The sequence below is a fragment of the Sparus aurata genome, chromosome 8, assembly GCF_900880675.1.
Source record: "Sparus aurata chromosome 8, fSpaAur1.1, whole genome shotgun sequence".
Taxonomy (NCBI): Eukaryota; Metazoa; Chordata; class Actinopteri; order Spariformes; family Sparidae; genus Sparus; species Sparus aurata.
In genome coordinates, this window is record NC_044194.1 from 1,494,821 (window position 1) to 1,508,732 (window position 13,912).

Below are 13,912 nucleotides of genomic sequence, written 5' to 3' on the forward strand. Positions count from 1 at the left end.
CCCTGATTTTTAAGCTTTAACCCTTTCATGTATAGTGATGTACAGTGGACAGATATTTTGAAGACGCTGTCACCATTTTAATCAGAGTACCGTGTCCCAACCACCAGGTGAAGATCCCCAAAGCCTCGTCCACAGTTCCAGCTGATGATTATCTTTGTGTCTCTTGGTCATGTTGAGATATGATGTCATAAATTCAAAAAAGTATAAGGAAGACAAAACTCACCAAGAACCTCTGGACTGACTGTTCAATCTGAGAAAACCAGACAACTTCAAAAATATATATATAAATAATAAACTCAATAAGATGTTAAAATACTTGTATCATACTCATTCGGTTTTTAGACTGAATGACTGAAAATACATCTATCACTTGAACTGACACTTGAATAGTTTAGTTTAATAGCATTTCTGGATCTGGATAAAAGCATCTATTAGTATTTATATATAGTTTTAAAATATTGTTTTTATTGTCTGCGTCTCTGAGAGTGAAAGTGTTTAACAGTTGGCTCCTTATTTAACAGTAAAATCAAACATTATTACTTTGTTATTTAACAATTCATGCATGAAGGAGTGTATATTCATCAAAAACACAATAACGTGATCTTTATTGGAAAAGTAAAAGAGTGAAAAAAATGTCTTATTTATTCAAAGGTTCTAGAGTAATTTGTGACAGTGTGAAACACTTGTTATATAAACACTGATTAGGCAATACAAAGGGTTAAATATGGCTCCTAGAGATTTAGTAAGTGTTCAGACGCTTCTTAATTATGAGTGTTAATTATGATTTTAATCTTTTATCAGAATCAGAAACAGATTTATTACCAAAAAGGATTTTACACCAAGAGGAATTTGTCTTTTTCAATAATGTGCATGCATTGAAGACAATAAACAATAAAAAAAAACAGTGACTATTATTTAAACAATAACGCAGGTGATGTCATAAGAACAAGTTATTCACCATTAGATAATATAAATCAGTGCTGGTGGAGTAATAAGAAAAACTGTGAAACATAAAACATTGATCAGAAGAAACAACATATACACTGTTCATCCCCTTTAAATGTACATGTTTTACATTAAATGATGTGAATCTTTCAGTAGAAAATCAAACATTTGTTCTAGTCATCATTTAAGTAGATCCTGTGCCTGACAGGAGAGATGATCAGAGGAGCAGAGTTTTCACCACCATCATTAACACACGGACTGAAGTATGGGTAGAGTTTCTGAGTGAAGCAGCAGCCAGTAAAGGAGTAGATAAGAGCTGCAGCATCAACATCATAAAAGGAGACCAGACCCTCCTCATAATCCACAAACACCCCCACCTTCTCAGGCTGATGCTTCAAAGAGAGACGCACTGAAGGGCCAGCAAGAGCTCTGTACTCATTTTTATTCCTCAAACCTGTCCTCCAGTAACCATTCTGAGGCGTCAATGTGAGGTTTCCCTTCCTGTTGATCGACTCTCTGGCCACTCCTAAAGTCCAGTCAGTCTTCTCTTTAACTTGAACCTCATGATAAAATCTTCCTGAAGAGAAACTCTGCTTTGATAAGACAGAGACACAATGATCAAATCTCTCTGGGTAGTCTGGGAGATTCTTCCTTACATCACCATGTTTAACTTGTTTTCCATCATCAGACAGGATGAGTTTGGGATGTGCTGTATCAGGATCGAGTGTCACATCCACTGCATACTGCTGGACCCTCTTCAGCTCGGCCTCAAACAGCTTCTTCATCTGTTTACTGATCGTCTCCTCCAGCTGATTCACAGCTCTCACCACAGTCCCCTCATATGAAGGTGGACGGACGCTGACTCCTGTCCAGTCCTTGGTGGGTGGAGCAGCGTTCAGTGATGGGAAGCTTTGGAGGAGGTGGAGGTGGTCTTCAGACTGTGAGAGCTGCTCCACCTCAGAGCTTCTCTTCTCCAGCTCAGAGATTTCCTGTTCCAGCTCTTTGATGAAGCCTTCAGCCTGTTTCTCTGTCTCTCTCTGCTTCTCTTTGATGGTGTCGATGAGCTCGGCCTGGCTTCTCTCAACAGACTCCTTCAGAGCGCTGAAGACCTGAACACCAGCTGCTATCTCTCTGTCTGCATCTTTCTTACTGAGCTCCACTGAGCGCTTCATCTCCTCAATCTTCAGTCGTCTCTTCTGGATCATCTGCTGAATTTCAGCGTCCGTCTTCCCCAGCTCGGCCTTCTTACCTTTATATTCTTCTTTCAGAGGAACAACAGAATGTCCCTGGTGGTCTAAAACAGAGCAGAGCATGCAGACACACATCTGGTCGGTCTTACAGAACAGCTCCAGCAGTTTATCGTGCTTCGTACACATCCTGCCTTCCAGGTTCTCCACAGGGTCGATCAGCTGATGTCTTTTCAGGCCTGAAGCTGTCAGATGAGGTTCCAGGTGAGTCTCACAGTAGGAGACCAGACACACCAGGCAGGACTTCAGGGCCTTCGGTTTGGTTCCAGTGCAGACGTCACAGGGAACTTCTCCTGGTTTGGAAACTTGTTGCTCTGAGCTGCTGCTGCTGGCTTTCTGTTGAGCTGACTGTCTGAACTGAGCAGCCATCTCAGAGATGAAAGTATTAACCAGCATCTCAGGTCTCCTGTAGAAAACCTTTTTACAGTTGGGACACTTATACGGTTCGTTAATATCCCAGTGTTTAGTGATGCAGCTTTTACAGAAGTTGTGTCCACATGGTGTGCTGACTGGATCAGTGAACACATCCAGACAGATGGAGCACAGAAACTGATCTTCAGTCAGCAGACAGCTGGCAGCAGACATGTTTACAGTCTGAGGACAACAAGAGTTATGGAGTGTTAAAACACAACAATAAATACAAAAATTCAGAATAATCTCACAGAATATTAGTTAGGTAAAGGCAATGCCTGAATGTATAGAAGTACATTTCTAATTCTTTCAAAGAAAGTTAGAGCTGTCAAAATAATAGCTTACTATTGATTAACTAATTGCAGAAAAAAAGCATTAAAAGTGATAATGCAGATAAATCTTGATCTGTGACGCCCCTTGGATTTACATCATTGAACACATTCGACAGCAGCTCTGTGAGTCGCACTGCAGCCAGTGTTTCTAACCCTCAAACTGTAAACATTCCTTCTCAAGCTATCACGGCTTAGATACACAACTGTGAGGACTCAAAAGCACGACTGAGACAGAACAGATCAGGTAATAAAGTTTACTGAAGTCAGGATTCGGTACACAGAAGATCAGGCAGCGGGGCAAACAAATCCGGCAGGGGTCAGGCAGAGGCGAAGTCAGAAAGCTCACAGAAAAGTCCAAAACCTGGCTAGAATAAAGCTAGGAAACGATAAAGGCTGGAACGCTATGTACAACGACAAAAGACGAACTGGCAACAGACAGGGGGAAACCTGGAACTAAAAACACACACAGGGAACCCAGGTGAAAGTAATCAGGGCGGGGAAAGCAATCAGTGATGAGGACGAAACCATACGAGCAGGGAGACTGGATCTGAAATGAGAGGAGATGTAGATGCACAAGACAAAACCGGGAGAAACTATAATCTTGGACGGATCGTAACACAAACAGAGAATGGGCTGTGGTTAACAGTCGGACGTTACACCATCGCTACCAGTCGTTGATGTTTCAGTGGTGCAGCTTCACAAATGTGAGTTTCTGTTGCTTTTGTTTTGAATAGTGTGTTGTTCTCACTACTGTCAATCAATAGAGAAAATAATCATCAGATTAATCCAGAATAAAAAGGCCTAAGTGTCAGTTCTATACAGAATAGTTCAACATGAGCTCCACCTCAACAACTACAACAGTAACATCCTGCTTTTACATTGATGACTGAGTCACAATCATCACAGAGGGACACTTTACCGCACTGAGTACTTTTAATACTTTAAGTACATTATCCTGATTATACGAGAAACATTTCTGTTGTTGGAACTAAATGTGTATTTTCATCCTGACTGTAATCAATAAATCAAATGCTGTAAAAAAAAAAAAGAAGAAAAGTCTGTGGCTGCTGCAGGCCTTTAAAAAGCCCAACAATCATTAAAACAGACAACATTTCCCAATGCTAACATGCTAACGTGATAGCAGTGAGTACTAACAACAGCCATGTTTGTTGTTTATGTTCATTTTGATGATGTGAGGTGTTTTCTATCATGTGAATCAGACACGATGTTGGATCGTTAGTGATACAGTTAGTGATGATAACGATCTGCTGCATTCTTCTTGGAGGAGTGGCTTTAGATGGAGGCTTGAGGGGGGATGGGTTGGTTGCATAACTTCAAAAAATAGTTTCCTCTTCCTGGTTTCGCCAACATTACCAACCACAACTTTGAGAAATGTTTATGTGAATGAAACACCTTACAAATCTGTCACTCATGTAATGATACACAGTGCTGTAATGATTATAAGGCTGACTTGACATTTAAGTAGGAGGCTGACTAAATTAAATGGTAAGGGAGAGATACGAAGCAGAGAATCAAACCTAAACAAATACCTCAGTGAATACATTAAATGAATTGTCAAATTGCGAGGACAGCATGGAGACAACATAGTCAGTGACAGTGACGTGACTTTCTGTGAACACCTCAACTTACAGCCGGTCATCTGAAGGAAGCTTCTGCAGGCCGTTACTGAATAATATACATGGCTGCCATTCTGTGACAAAAATATGATTTGAACACCGTTGAGAATATTTTACTTTCAAAAGCTTGTGGAGGAACAAAACACCTGTACGCCAGGTAGAAATGGAGGGAGGCTGTGCAAATTTCCATGTTAGAAGACTTCTGCGACGAGTGAACATGGTTGTGAAAGCAGCTACGTCTGCTTGTCGACAATTTAATGAGGCCAGATCAGAGTGGACACTGAAAATGGCTGTTAGAGGGCACGACTGCAGATTCTGTGAGGAAGATTTTCACAACAAGACTTTGACTTGTAACAGAGTCATTTCACAGTGAGGCACTGAAGAAGGATCTGAATACTTCCTCTCACACTGGTTAAAGGAAAAACCAGGTGGTGTTTCTGAATCACAGTTGACATTCAAGTTTTAAGTTCCATTTGTTAGCATTAAATAAAAGTGACAGACAGGAGGTCTGAGTAGATCTGAAGTTTGAGTTAATATAGATGTTGAAGCACAGTAAATATAATCAGCTGTACTCACCTGAGATTCCTCTGTGTCGTTGAGAAAGGCTGATTAAGTCTTCTGAAAGTTTCTTTGTCTCAGAGAAGCAGAGAGACTCAGACGAATGTTTAGTTTCATTTAGTGACTGTGGAATTAAAGCTGTGGTATTTTTCCAGTGTTGCTACACCTCTTTCTGTTCTGCAGCCGAGGTTTTGTTGCCTGTCAGGTTTGACCTGATGATTACGAACTCTTTGAGCTGGCCAAAGATATGTGTGGGCACCACATGGTTTTTAAGAACTTCTCTTTTTTCTTTTCTTTTTAAGTAATTAAAGTCTAGAGGTTTAAAAACCCCACCATTAAAATGTCTTACAGGTGACGTGAACAACATTGATCAACTTGTTAAAATACAATGTTGTGCTGGGAAACCTTTAATCATTAATGCAGACAAAATGTCCCAATGCTAACATGCTAACTTAATAGCAGTGCGTACTAATTAAAGCCATGTTTGGCGTTTATGTTCGTTTTCATGATGTGAGGTGTTTCTATCATGTGAATCAGACACAAGGAAGTTGGATACGGTTAGTGGTGATAACGATCTGCTGCATTCCTCTTGGAGGAGCAGCTTTAGATGGAGGCTTGATTGGGGAGGGTTAAAGAATGATATACATGGCCGCTATTCTGTGACAAATGTATAATTTGAACATGGTCAAGAAAATGTAACTTTCTCAAGCTTGAGGAGGAACATCACATCTATAAGCCAGGTAGAAATGGAGGAAGGCTGTGTAGACTTCCATGTGTTGGAACCTACAGATAAAGTTGTTCATTGTGGATTTCAACATGGACTCTGAAGTGAAGACCCAGCTACTTTTGGTCAGATTGACAGACCCCCCACTGACCTGATAGTCAAAACTCCAGCTCCTTCCTTTGTTCTCTGCTCTTCTCCACCTCTCCCCACAGAGCTGCCTGCCCTCAAGTTCTTGGGCTAACAGCTGCTGAGAGTTGTCAGATGGGAAAGTGCGAGGTCCTGCTAGTATTCAAGCTCTGTATGCTCCAGCAGCTGCAACGCAAAGCCTACCAGCTAACTACACAATCCAAGGAACACAAAGCAAGTCAGCACCAAACTGCTATCCCTACAGAGGAAATGGGCAACCAGTTTCCTCCACCTGCTGTCTTTCATCAGATTATGCCCAGCGAGAACAGCACGGCTCAACATTGGAACTACAACTTTCTCCTGCTTGGCTCATCAGCCAAGGAACCACCAGCACCTTTACTTCAAAGAATGGTAACACTGAACTGGGCTTAGATAGCACACAGCATAGCATAGCACGGCTAAGCACAGGATTTTTTTTTTAATTATGGTTGATGTAATGCACATGTGCTCAATCTATGTGTTTTTCAGGGTTTGCATGTTGATATGATCTCATGTCAGGTTATTGGTAGATTGTTTTGCTAAACGTTAGTTGAAATATGCTTCACACAAACTCAGGGTCTTTAAATGCAACTAACCATCTTCTGCACACATACACACACACACACACACTCCTTCAGCCTGAAGCGTATCACACCCACATGTGATATCAGTGAGCAAAGGATGTGAGCAGCATCTTGGTTCTTTGTTCTCTCCTGCCAACAAGTGGTGATTCACCATTTTGTATTGTATTGAGTCCAACCCTTCGATCAGCCATCTTGTAGTCCCTTTTGATAAGCCATTTTGTTTGTAGTCTCCCTTTGTCCATGCACTGCAGCGTTGTACTTTGAACCCTAACCATGATTTTGCTTTTCTTCTTCCACACACACACATACACATACACACACCTATACAGCATACATGTCAGTTAGATAGTGTTTGTTCATTTTGTTGTAAATAAAAGACTTTTGAACCTTCATGCTTTCTATGTTATATCGTATAGGACTGAATGTTGCTAACCTTTACTCAACTATAAGTTGTAGATATTAAGTTAATTATTAATCAGAGTTACAAACTGTCAGTTTAGTAGATTTTATGAGACTGATTCGGTGAATTGGCTATATTTTCCCTTCTTCAAGGGGTGGTGCCCTGAATTTAAATCTTATTATTTATCATAAAGAATAACTATCCCTGATAATTATTAATTATCATTGATAGTCAAATTTTATGAATGTTGTACGATATACATACTACATATGGTGCCCCGTGTGAGGCAATCATCAACTTGACATTCAGTAAGGATTTCTTACATTTTATTTTGTTATTGGCATGATTCTTATCTTGTTTGAGAGGAAAAACAAAAATTATTACTTTCATGCATGAAAGTTTATATCCAACAGAAAGACAAGAACTTAATTGGACACAATAAAAACGTTACTTTAGTTTATTGAAAAAGTAGAAGAGTGAACTACCTTCTGTTTTATTCATTTAAATCTTGTCCAGTAATTTTTGACAGTGTGAAACCTTGTCATATAAGCCCAGAATAGACAATGCAAAGGTTTAAATATGGCTTCTAGACATTTGAAAAGTGACACGTCTTAATTATGAGTATTTTCTTCTGCTGATTTGAGGCAGGTTATGTTATTAGAACAAGTTATTCTCCATTAAATAATATCAATCAGTGCTGGTGGAGTAATATGAAGAACTGTGACACAAAAAAAAACTGATCAGAAGAAACAACATATACACTGTACATCCCCTTTAAATGTACATGTTTTACATTAAATGATGTGAATCTTTCAGTAGAAAATCAAACATTTGTTCTAGTCATCATTTAAGTAGATCCTGTGACTGACAGGAGAGATGATCAGAGGAGCAGAGTTTTTACCACCATCATTAACACATGGACTGAAGTATGGGTAGAGTTTCTGAGTGAAGCAGCAGCCAGTAAAGGAGTAGATAAGAGCTGCAGCATCAACGTCATAAAAGGAGACCAGACCCTCCTCATAATCCACAAACACCCCCACCTTCTCAGGCCGACACTTCAGAGAGAGACTGACTGAAGGGCCAGCAGGAGCTTTGTACTCATTTTTATTCCTCAAACATATCGTCCAGTAACCATTCTGAGGACTTGGTGTGATTTTTCCCTTCCTGTTGATCGACTCACTGGCCACTCCTAAATCCCACTTAGTCTTCTCTTTAACTTGAACCTCATAATAAAATCTTCCTGAAGAGAAACTCTGCTTTGATAAGACAATGCTGTGATAGTTAAATCTCTCTGGGTTGTCTGGGAGCTTCTTCTTTACATCACCACAGTTGACTTGTTTTCCATTATCAGACAGGATGAGGCTGGGATGTGCTGTATTAGGATCGAGTGTCAAATCCACTGCATACTGCTGAACCCTCTTCAGCTCGACCTTCTTCATCTGTTTACTGAGCGTCTCCTCCAGCTGATTCACAGCTCTCACCACAGTCCCCTCATATGAAGGTGGATGGACGCTGACTCCTGTCCAGTCCTTGGTGGGTGGAGCAGCGTTCAGTGATGGGAAGCTTTGGAGGAGGTGGAGGTGGTCTTCAGACTGTGAGAGCTGCTCCACCTCAGAGCTTCTCTTCTCCAGCTCAGAGATTTCCTGTTCCAGCTCTTTGATGAAGCCTTCAGCCTGTTTCTCTGTCTCTCTCTGCTTCTCTTTGATGGTGTCGATGAGCTCGGCCTGGCTTCTCTCAACAGACTCCTTCAGAGCGCTGAAGACCTGAACACCAGCTGCTATCTCTCTGTCTGCATCTTTGTTACTGAGCTCCACTGAGCGCTTCATCTCCTCAATCTTCAGTCGTCTCTTCTGGATCATCTGCTGAATTTCAGCATCTGTCTTCCCCAGCTCGGCCTTCTTTCTTTTATATCCTTCTTTCAGAGGAACAACAGAATGTCCCTGGTGGTCTAACACAGTGCAGAGCATGCAGACACACATCTGGTCGGTCTTACAGAACAGCTCCAGCAGTTTATCGTGCTTCGTACACATCCTGTCTTCCAGGTTCTCCACAGGGTCGATCAGCTGATGTCTTTTCAGGCCTGACATTGTCAGATGAGGCTCCAGGTGAGTCTCACAGTAGGAGGCCAGACACACCAGGCAGGACTTCAGGGCCTTCAGTTTGGTTCCAGCGCAGTCGTCACAGGGAACTTCTCCTGGTTTGGAAACTTGTTGCTCTGAGCTGCTGCTGCTGACTTTCTGTTGAGCTGACTGTCTGAACTGAGCAGCCATCTCAGAGATGAAAGTATTGACCCGCATCTCAGGTCTCCTGTAGAAAACCTCTTTACAGTTGGGACACTTTTGCGGGACATTAATATCCCAGTGTTGAGTGATGCAGGTTTTACAGAAGTTGTGTCCACATGGTATGGAGACTGGATCAGTGAACACATCCAGACAGATGGAGCACAGAAACTGATCTTCAGTCAGCAGACAGCTGGCAGCAGACATGTTTACAGTCTGAGGACAACAAGAGAGAAAAAACAAAACTGTAATTAAATTTCATTTAATTATTAAACTATGATTTGTGGAGTATGGGGAGAGTTATCCTGGAATATTTTCTTGTTACATGCATTCATACATTGTTACATTGAACCCAGCTGAGAGCTGAATTCACTAAGAAAATTATCGCACAACATCACGAACAACACATTTTGTATTTATAATGTGCATGTGTCAGCATATGTTCTCCTCAGACAGCTCATTACAAAGGTTTAGTGTAGGAGACATGTTTGAAGTTAAGACTACTTTGCAGAGTGTGAAACAGCTTTGTATGTTGTAAAACATTGTTTTATACTTTTATGGTCAATAAAATAAATCATTGCATGAAACCAGATACTGTAGAGTTCAAAATCCAAAGGGCATCTATGCTTACCAAGTTAGCTTTGAGCAGAACCAATTTATCCAGTGTTACTTTGTGTGTGTGCGTGTGTGTGTGTGTGTGTGTGTGTGTGTGTGCGTGCATGTGTGTGTGTGTGTTGTGGTTGGATCCAGCGACTTTGTCATATATGTAGGTCTGCATAATGTGGTACAACAAACCGAGTTTACTCTGAGCATCAAAGTTACAGGAAAGAAACGGGTCAGAAAATATAATTAAATATGTTTCAGCTAAAGCTAACTGACTTAATTCTCTCTGAACTGTTTTAATCTACAATGACACATTTCTATTGCATAATGTTTATATGATTAAACACATGTAAAAAAGAAGTCAGAGTCTTGTTTTACCTTAATTTTGACCTAAATATTTTGTCTGTGTATGTCGGTGTACTCACCAGTGTTTGCAGAGATTCTGCTGGTTTTTGTTTTTAGAGAAAATCGTATGGATTCAAGAGAGAAACAGAGCGACTTGTTTGAACTGCAGCTCAGCTGTTATTAAAACTTCCTCCTTCATATCACAGATGTGATGCAGCTTCTCGTCCTGTAGCTCCTCCTCTCAGTGCGGCTCTGTAAGCGAGGTTTTATTGTCTCATTGAGCTTTCTACTTTCTATAATAAGAAAACAAGAAAACACATACAGCTATAAATGGACATTTTCTAGACAGGCTGTATGTTTTGATGAACCGGCTGCAGTTCTCCCTCATTAACCCCAAAAACACTCCAGTGTTCGACTCGCTGTTCAGTCTGTAAATTGAATAATTAAAGAAAACCAGAGATGGAAAATCAGCCACAAGAAGTTTCAAACGTAGTGAAGTAAAATACTTTCTTCAGAGTCATCTAAATGTCAGAAATGTTCAGTACTTTAGGTTATGAACAAATACCTGCAAAACTAGGGACATTCTCATCAACCTTAGCTCTACTTAGGGTTTACTGCAAATAATCAAACGTTCATAAATTAATATGGTAAATCATGGGTTACCAAATGGTGCAGTGAGAGACTTTTATTGAAATATCCAACAATAAATGAATGAGTTTTAGTTTACTGTATGCTTTGCTGTACACATTCACTTGCTAATACAAAAGCTACACCCTAAAAAATCCTTTAAAAACCTGTGCACAAAGTGATTATCTAACACATTCTGGACGCACGTTAGCAAGCTGATGTTAGCATTTAGCTTAAAGTGGATGGCCTGACAGAGCTGCTGTCATGACTGTGGACTCGGTTAAAGAGTCTGTCGTCTCTGGGCTCTCTTCATCGAAGGTGTTGGTGTATAGTTTGATGAGAAAAGAATTCTGTGGAGGCAAGGCTGGGTGGAATGATAGAGCAATCTTTATTGAAACAGATCCCAAGCCTGCGTCTGAACCAGATGCGGCCGCTCCCTGGTATTCTCAAATCCTGTCAAAGTTCTGCCCAATGCTTTGACCTCTACTCTACCAGAAATCCTCTCTAGCCTTCAATCTCAGGAAATCTACAAGTAACCACCCCGACCTTAGGGTCAACCTTAGGTCTTCCCCTCAAAATGGCCCAAATGGTCTCTCTGTCCTTCTACAGGAACGTAAAAGTTTAGGCATCTCCCACCATTTGGCGTGTGGGTCAAACGCAGGTTTAGTACTTTATGGTGGCCTTGCTGTCTGCTAACCTTTAACACACCCCAGTGTTAATTTCGTTGACGAAGACTATGACGAAAAATATTCATCAACGAACCTTTTTCACGAGCGAAAAGTATATGAAAACTAAATAAAAAGTCAGATATAATGACGAAGACTGTGATGAAATATAACTGACACTTTAGTCAACGAATAAAAACGAGACGAAAATGTTAGGGTGGGACGAATGGAGAAGAGATCCAATCAGAGCGAATCTCTTGAGGGTAAGTTGACTGATGCAGATTACAGCAGAGCCATTCTAAAAAGCTGCGGCAAGCTAAACAGGCAGCAGAATTTACACAGAAGGAGAACAAAGACAAGTTTGCAGAACTTCGCACAGTTTTGTGGACGTTTTCACGAGAGTTAGGTAGTTTACATGATATTTTGTTGCACAGCTTTGGCAGATTTCCGCTGACTTCGCTCATTAGCATGATATTAGCGTTAATGGTTTGCAGTGCACCCGGTCCGAGTGCAACGGCATGCCTCATGAACAACAGAAATGTCAGAGCTAGGTCCAGGACGAAAACGAAGAATTGACATCTGGGCACACCTCACATATGACAACCAGACCGTCTGCAAACCGTGTGGAGCAAAAACACCAACAAACTGAAGCGACATTTACAGAGAGAGAGAGAGAGAGACATTTTCAGTTGACACAAACTGATTGATTCATTGTTATTAATTACTTATTGACTGAGATTAATTGATTGTTACTTTGATTGAGTCAATCATAGTTACAGTATTACCAGCAGTATAGATTATAAGTTATTTGTTGTAAATATAGTTTTCCTTTATTGTTGTTATTTATTATTTCCAAACCCTTGCTTTGGCAATATGTACAGTGTTACCTCATGCCAATAAAGCCATTTGAATTAAAATGAATTGAGAGAGAGAGAGATTTACCACTCACTAAGACTAGACTAAGACTAAAAGACTTAAGACTAGACTAAGACTAAAAGTCTTATGATATTTAGTCGACTAAAACTAGACTAAGACTAAAAGATTTAAGATGACTAAAATATGACTAAAACTAAATGGTGTGTTATTCAAAAGACTAAGACTAAATCAGAATTTGCAGTCAAAATTAACACTGACACACCCACAGCTGAAAAAAAACTACAGGACACCTGGACCTGCAAGCTCCACAACATCTACGTTCCTTCACTCACACAAGGAAAAACAATTGGTCATCGTTAAATCTAAACTATGTAAAATCATAGATCGGAATGTGTTGCCATCCAGATACCTCAAGCCTCCACTTGATTCAACCACTTAAGTGTCAAACCAGGCTGAAGTCAAACTCGTCTGCTGTGTCACGACAACAAGCCTTGTGTGTCTCCTCTGTCTGTTTAACATCTAATGTTGATGACTGACAGGTGTTTGAGGAGTGTGTGGGATGTTTCTGCATTAACAATGAATTTTAAGATGTCATTTTAACATCAGAGGAGAAACGTTGGAAAACTACCTTCTGTTCAGGGCAAAGTTCCAACTGGAAAAGTTGTGCCAGGAACAAGTCATAAATGTGAGGCTGAGTTAAAATACAACACATTATCACCATTTATATTTCCGTCAAGAGACACGTGTCAAGAGGGCTTTGACAGCAGATGTCAGTGTGCTTTTATGGGCAGAGAAGTTGCAAATAAAGGCATTAAAGCACAGAATTATCACGATTTGAAATGTGAAAACCATTGTGACACACACACACAAACACACACACACTGAGCTGATGGAAAATATCAATTCACCTCACATCCAAACCAGCACAGCAGCTTTTGGCTCTCCCTCCTCTGCTCATAGCTCATTTCTTTACTCCAGTCCTGAGAATAATGTTGTGACTCTGAATGTAAATCACCTCTTCTCCTCTAACTGTAATCAAAGGTTTTCCTGCAGGGCGCTCAGCCTCCTCTGTCAGACGAGCCGATACTTCAGCCCGGCACAGTCAGAGATACTGGCTCTGGACCGCCCTGAACCTCCGGATGTGGCACCGCTGTGAGGCTTTATTGTTAGAAAGCCGTTTGCACAGCAGCTTTGATCACAGACGAGGACTGTGAAGCAGGCCGGGTCGTTTTATTCTGCCTCCCCATCTTCTCAGTACAGAGCGAGGAATTCAACTGGGATGGTACTGTCAGTCGTAGAAGTACTTACATTATTTATAAAGTAAAAGAATCAAGACATTAAAGGCAACTGCAAAGATTAGTACAACGACTGCAAGTGTGAAAAACGTATTGAATCCTATTGTGGCTCCAGAGGAAGCTGCATGTAGTCTGAAAAACTGCCTCCAGTGATGTCACTCATCAGCTAAGTTGCATTATGGGTAATGTCAGCTCTGGGTTATGAGAGGAAGATGAACG

At 40.7% G+C, this 13,912-nt stretch overlaps 1 protein-coding gene across 4 annotated transcripts; it reads right to left on the minus strand.

The window, feature by feature from the left end:
- Window positions 1-642: 642 nt before the first annotated feature.
- Window positions 643-10,510, minus strand: LOC115586166 (E3 ubiquitin-protein ligase TRIM39-like). Of its 4 annotated transcripts, none has more exons than XM_030424973.1 (2): window positions 5,149-5,178; window positions 643-2,786 (listed from the first exon to the last, which is right to left on the minus strand). In XM_030424973.1, exon 2 carries the CDS (start codon window positions 2,775-2,777, stop codon window positions 1,119-1,121), a length of 1,659 nt encoding a protein of 552 aa, XP_030280833.1. In that variant the 5' UTR covers window positions 2,778-2,786; window positions 5,149-5,178; the 3' UTR covers window positions 643-1,118. The 4 variants fall into 4 exon arrangements, with proteins under 4 accessions (XP_030280833.1, XP_030280831.1, XP_030280830.1 ...); XM_030424971.1 differs by lacking the exon at window positions 5,149-5,178 and having other exon boundaries at window positions 643-2,514; window positions 2,551-2,781; XM_030424970.1 differs by lacking the exons at window positions 643-2,786; window positions 5,149-5,178 and adding exons at window positions 7,446-9,498; window positions 10,311-10,510.
- Window positions 10,511-13,912: the final 3,402 nt, after the last annotated feature.

Coding starts and splice junctions, on each gene's coding strand:
- LOC115586166 (XM_030424973.1), bottom strand. CDS start 2,777: ATGTCTGCTGCCAGCTGTCTGCTGACTGAAGATCAGTTTCTGTGCTCC.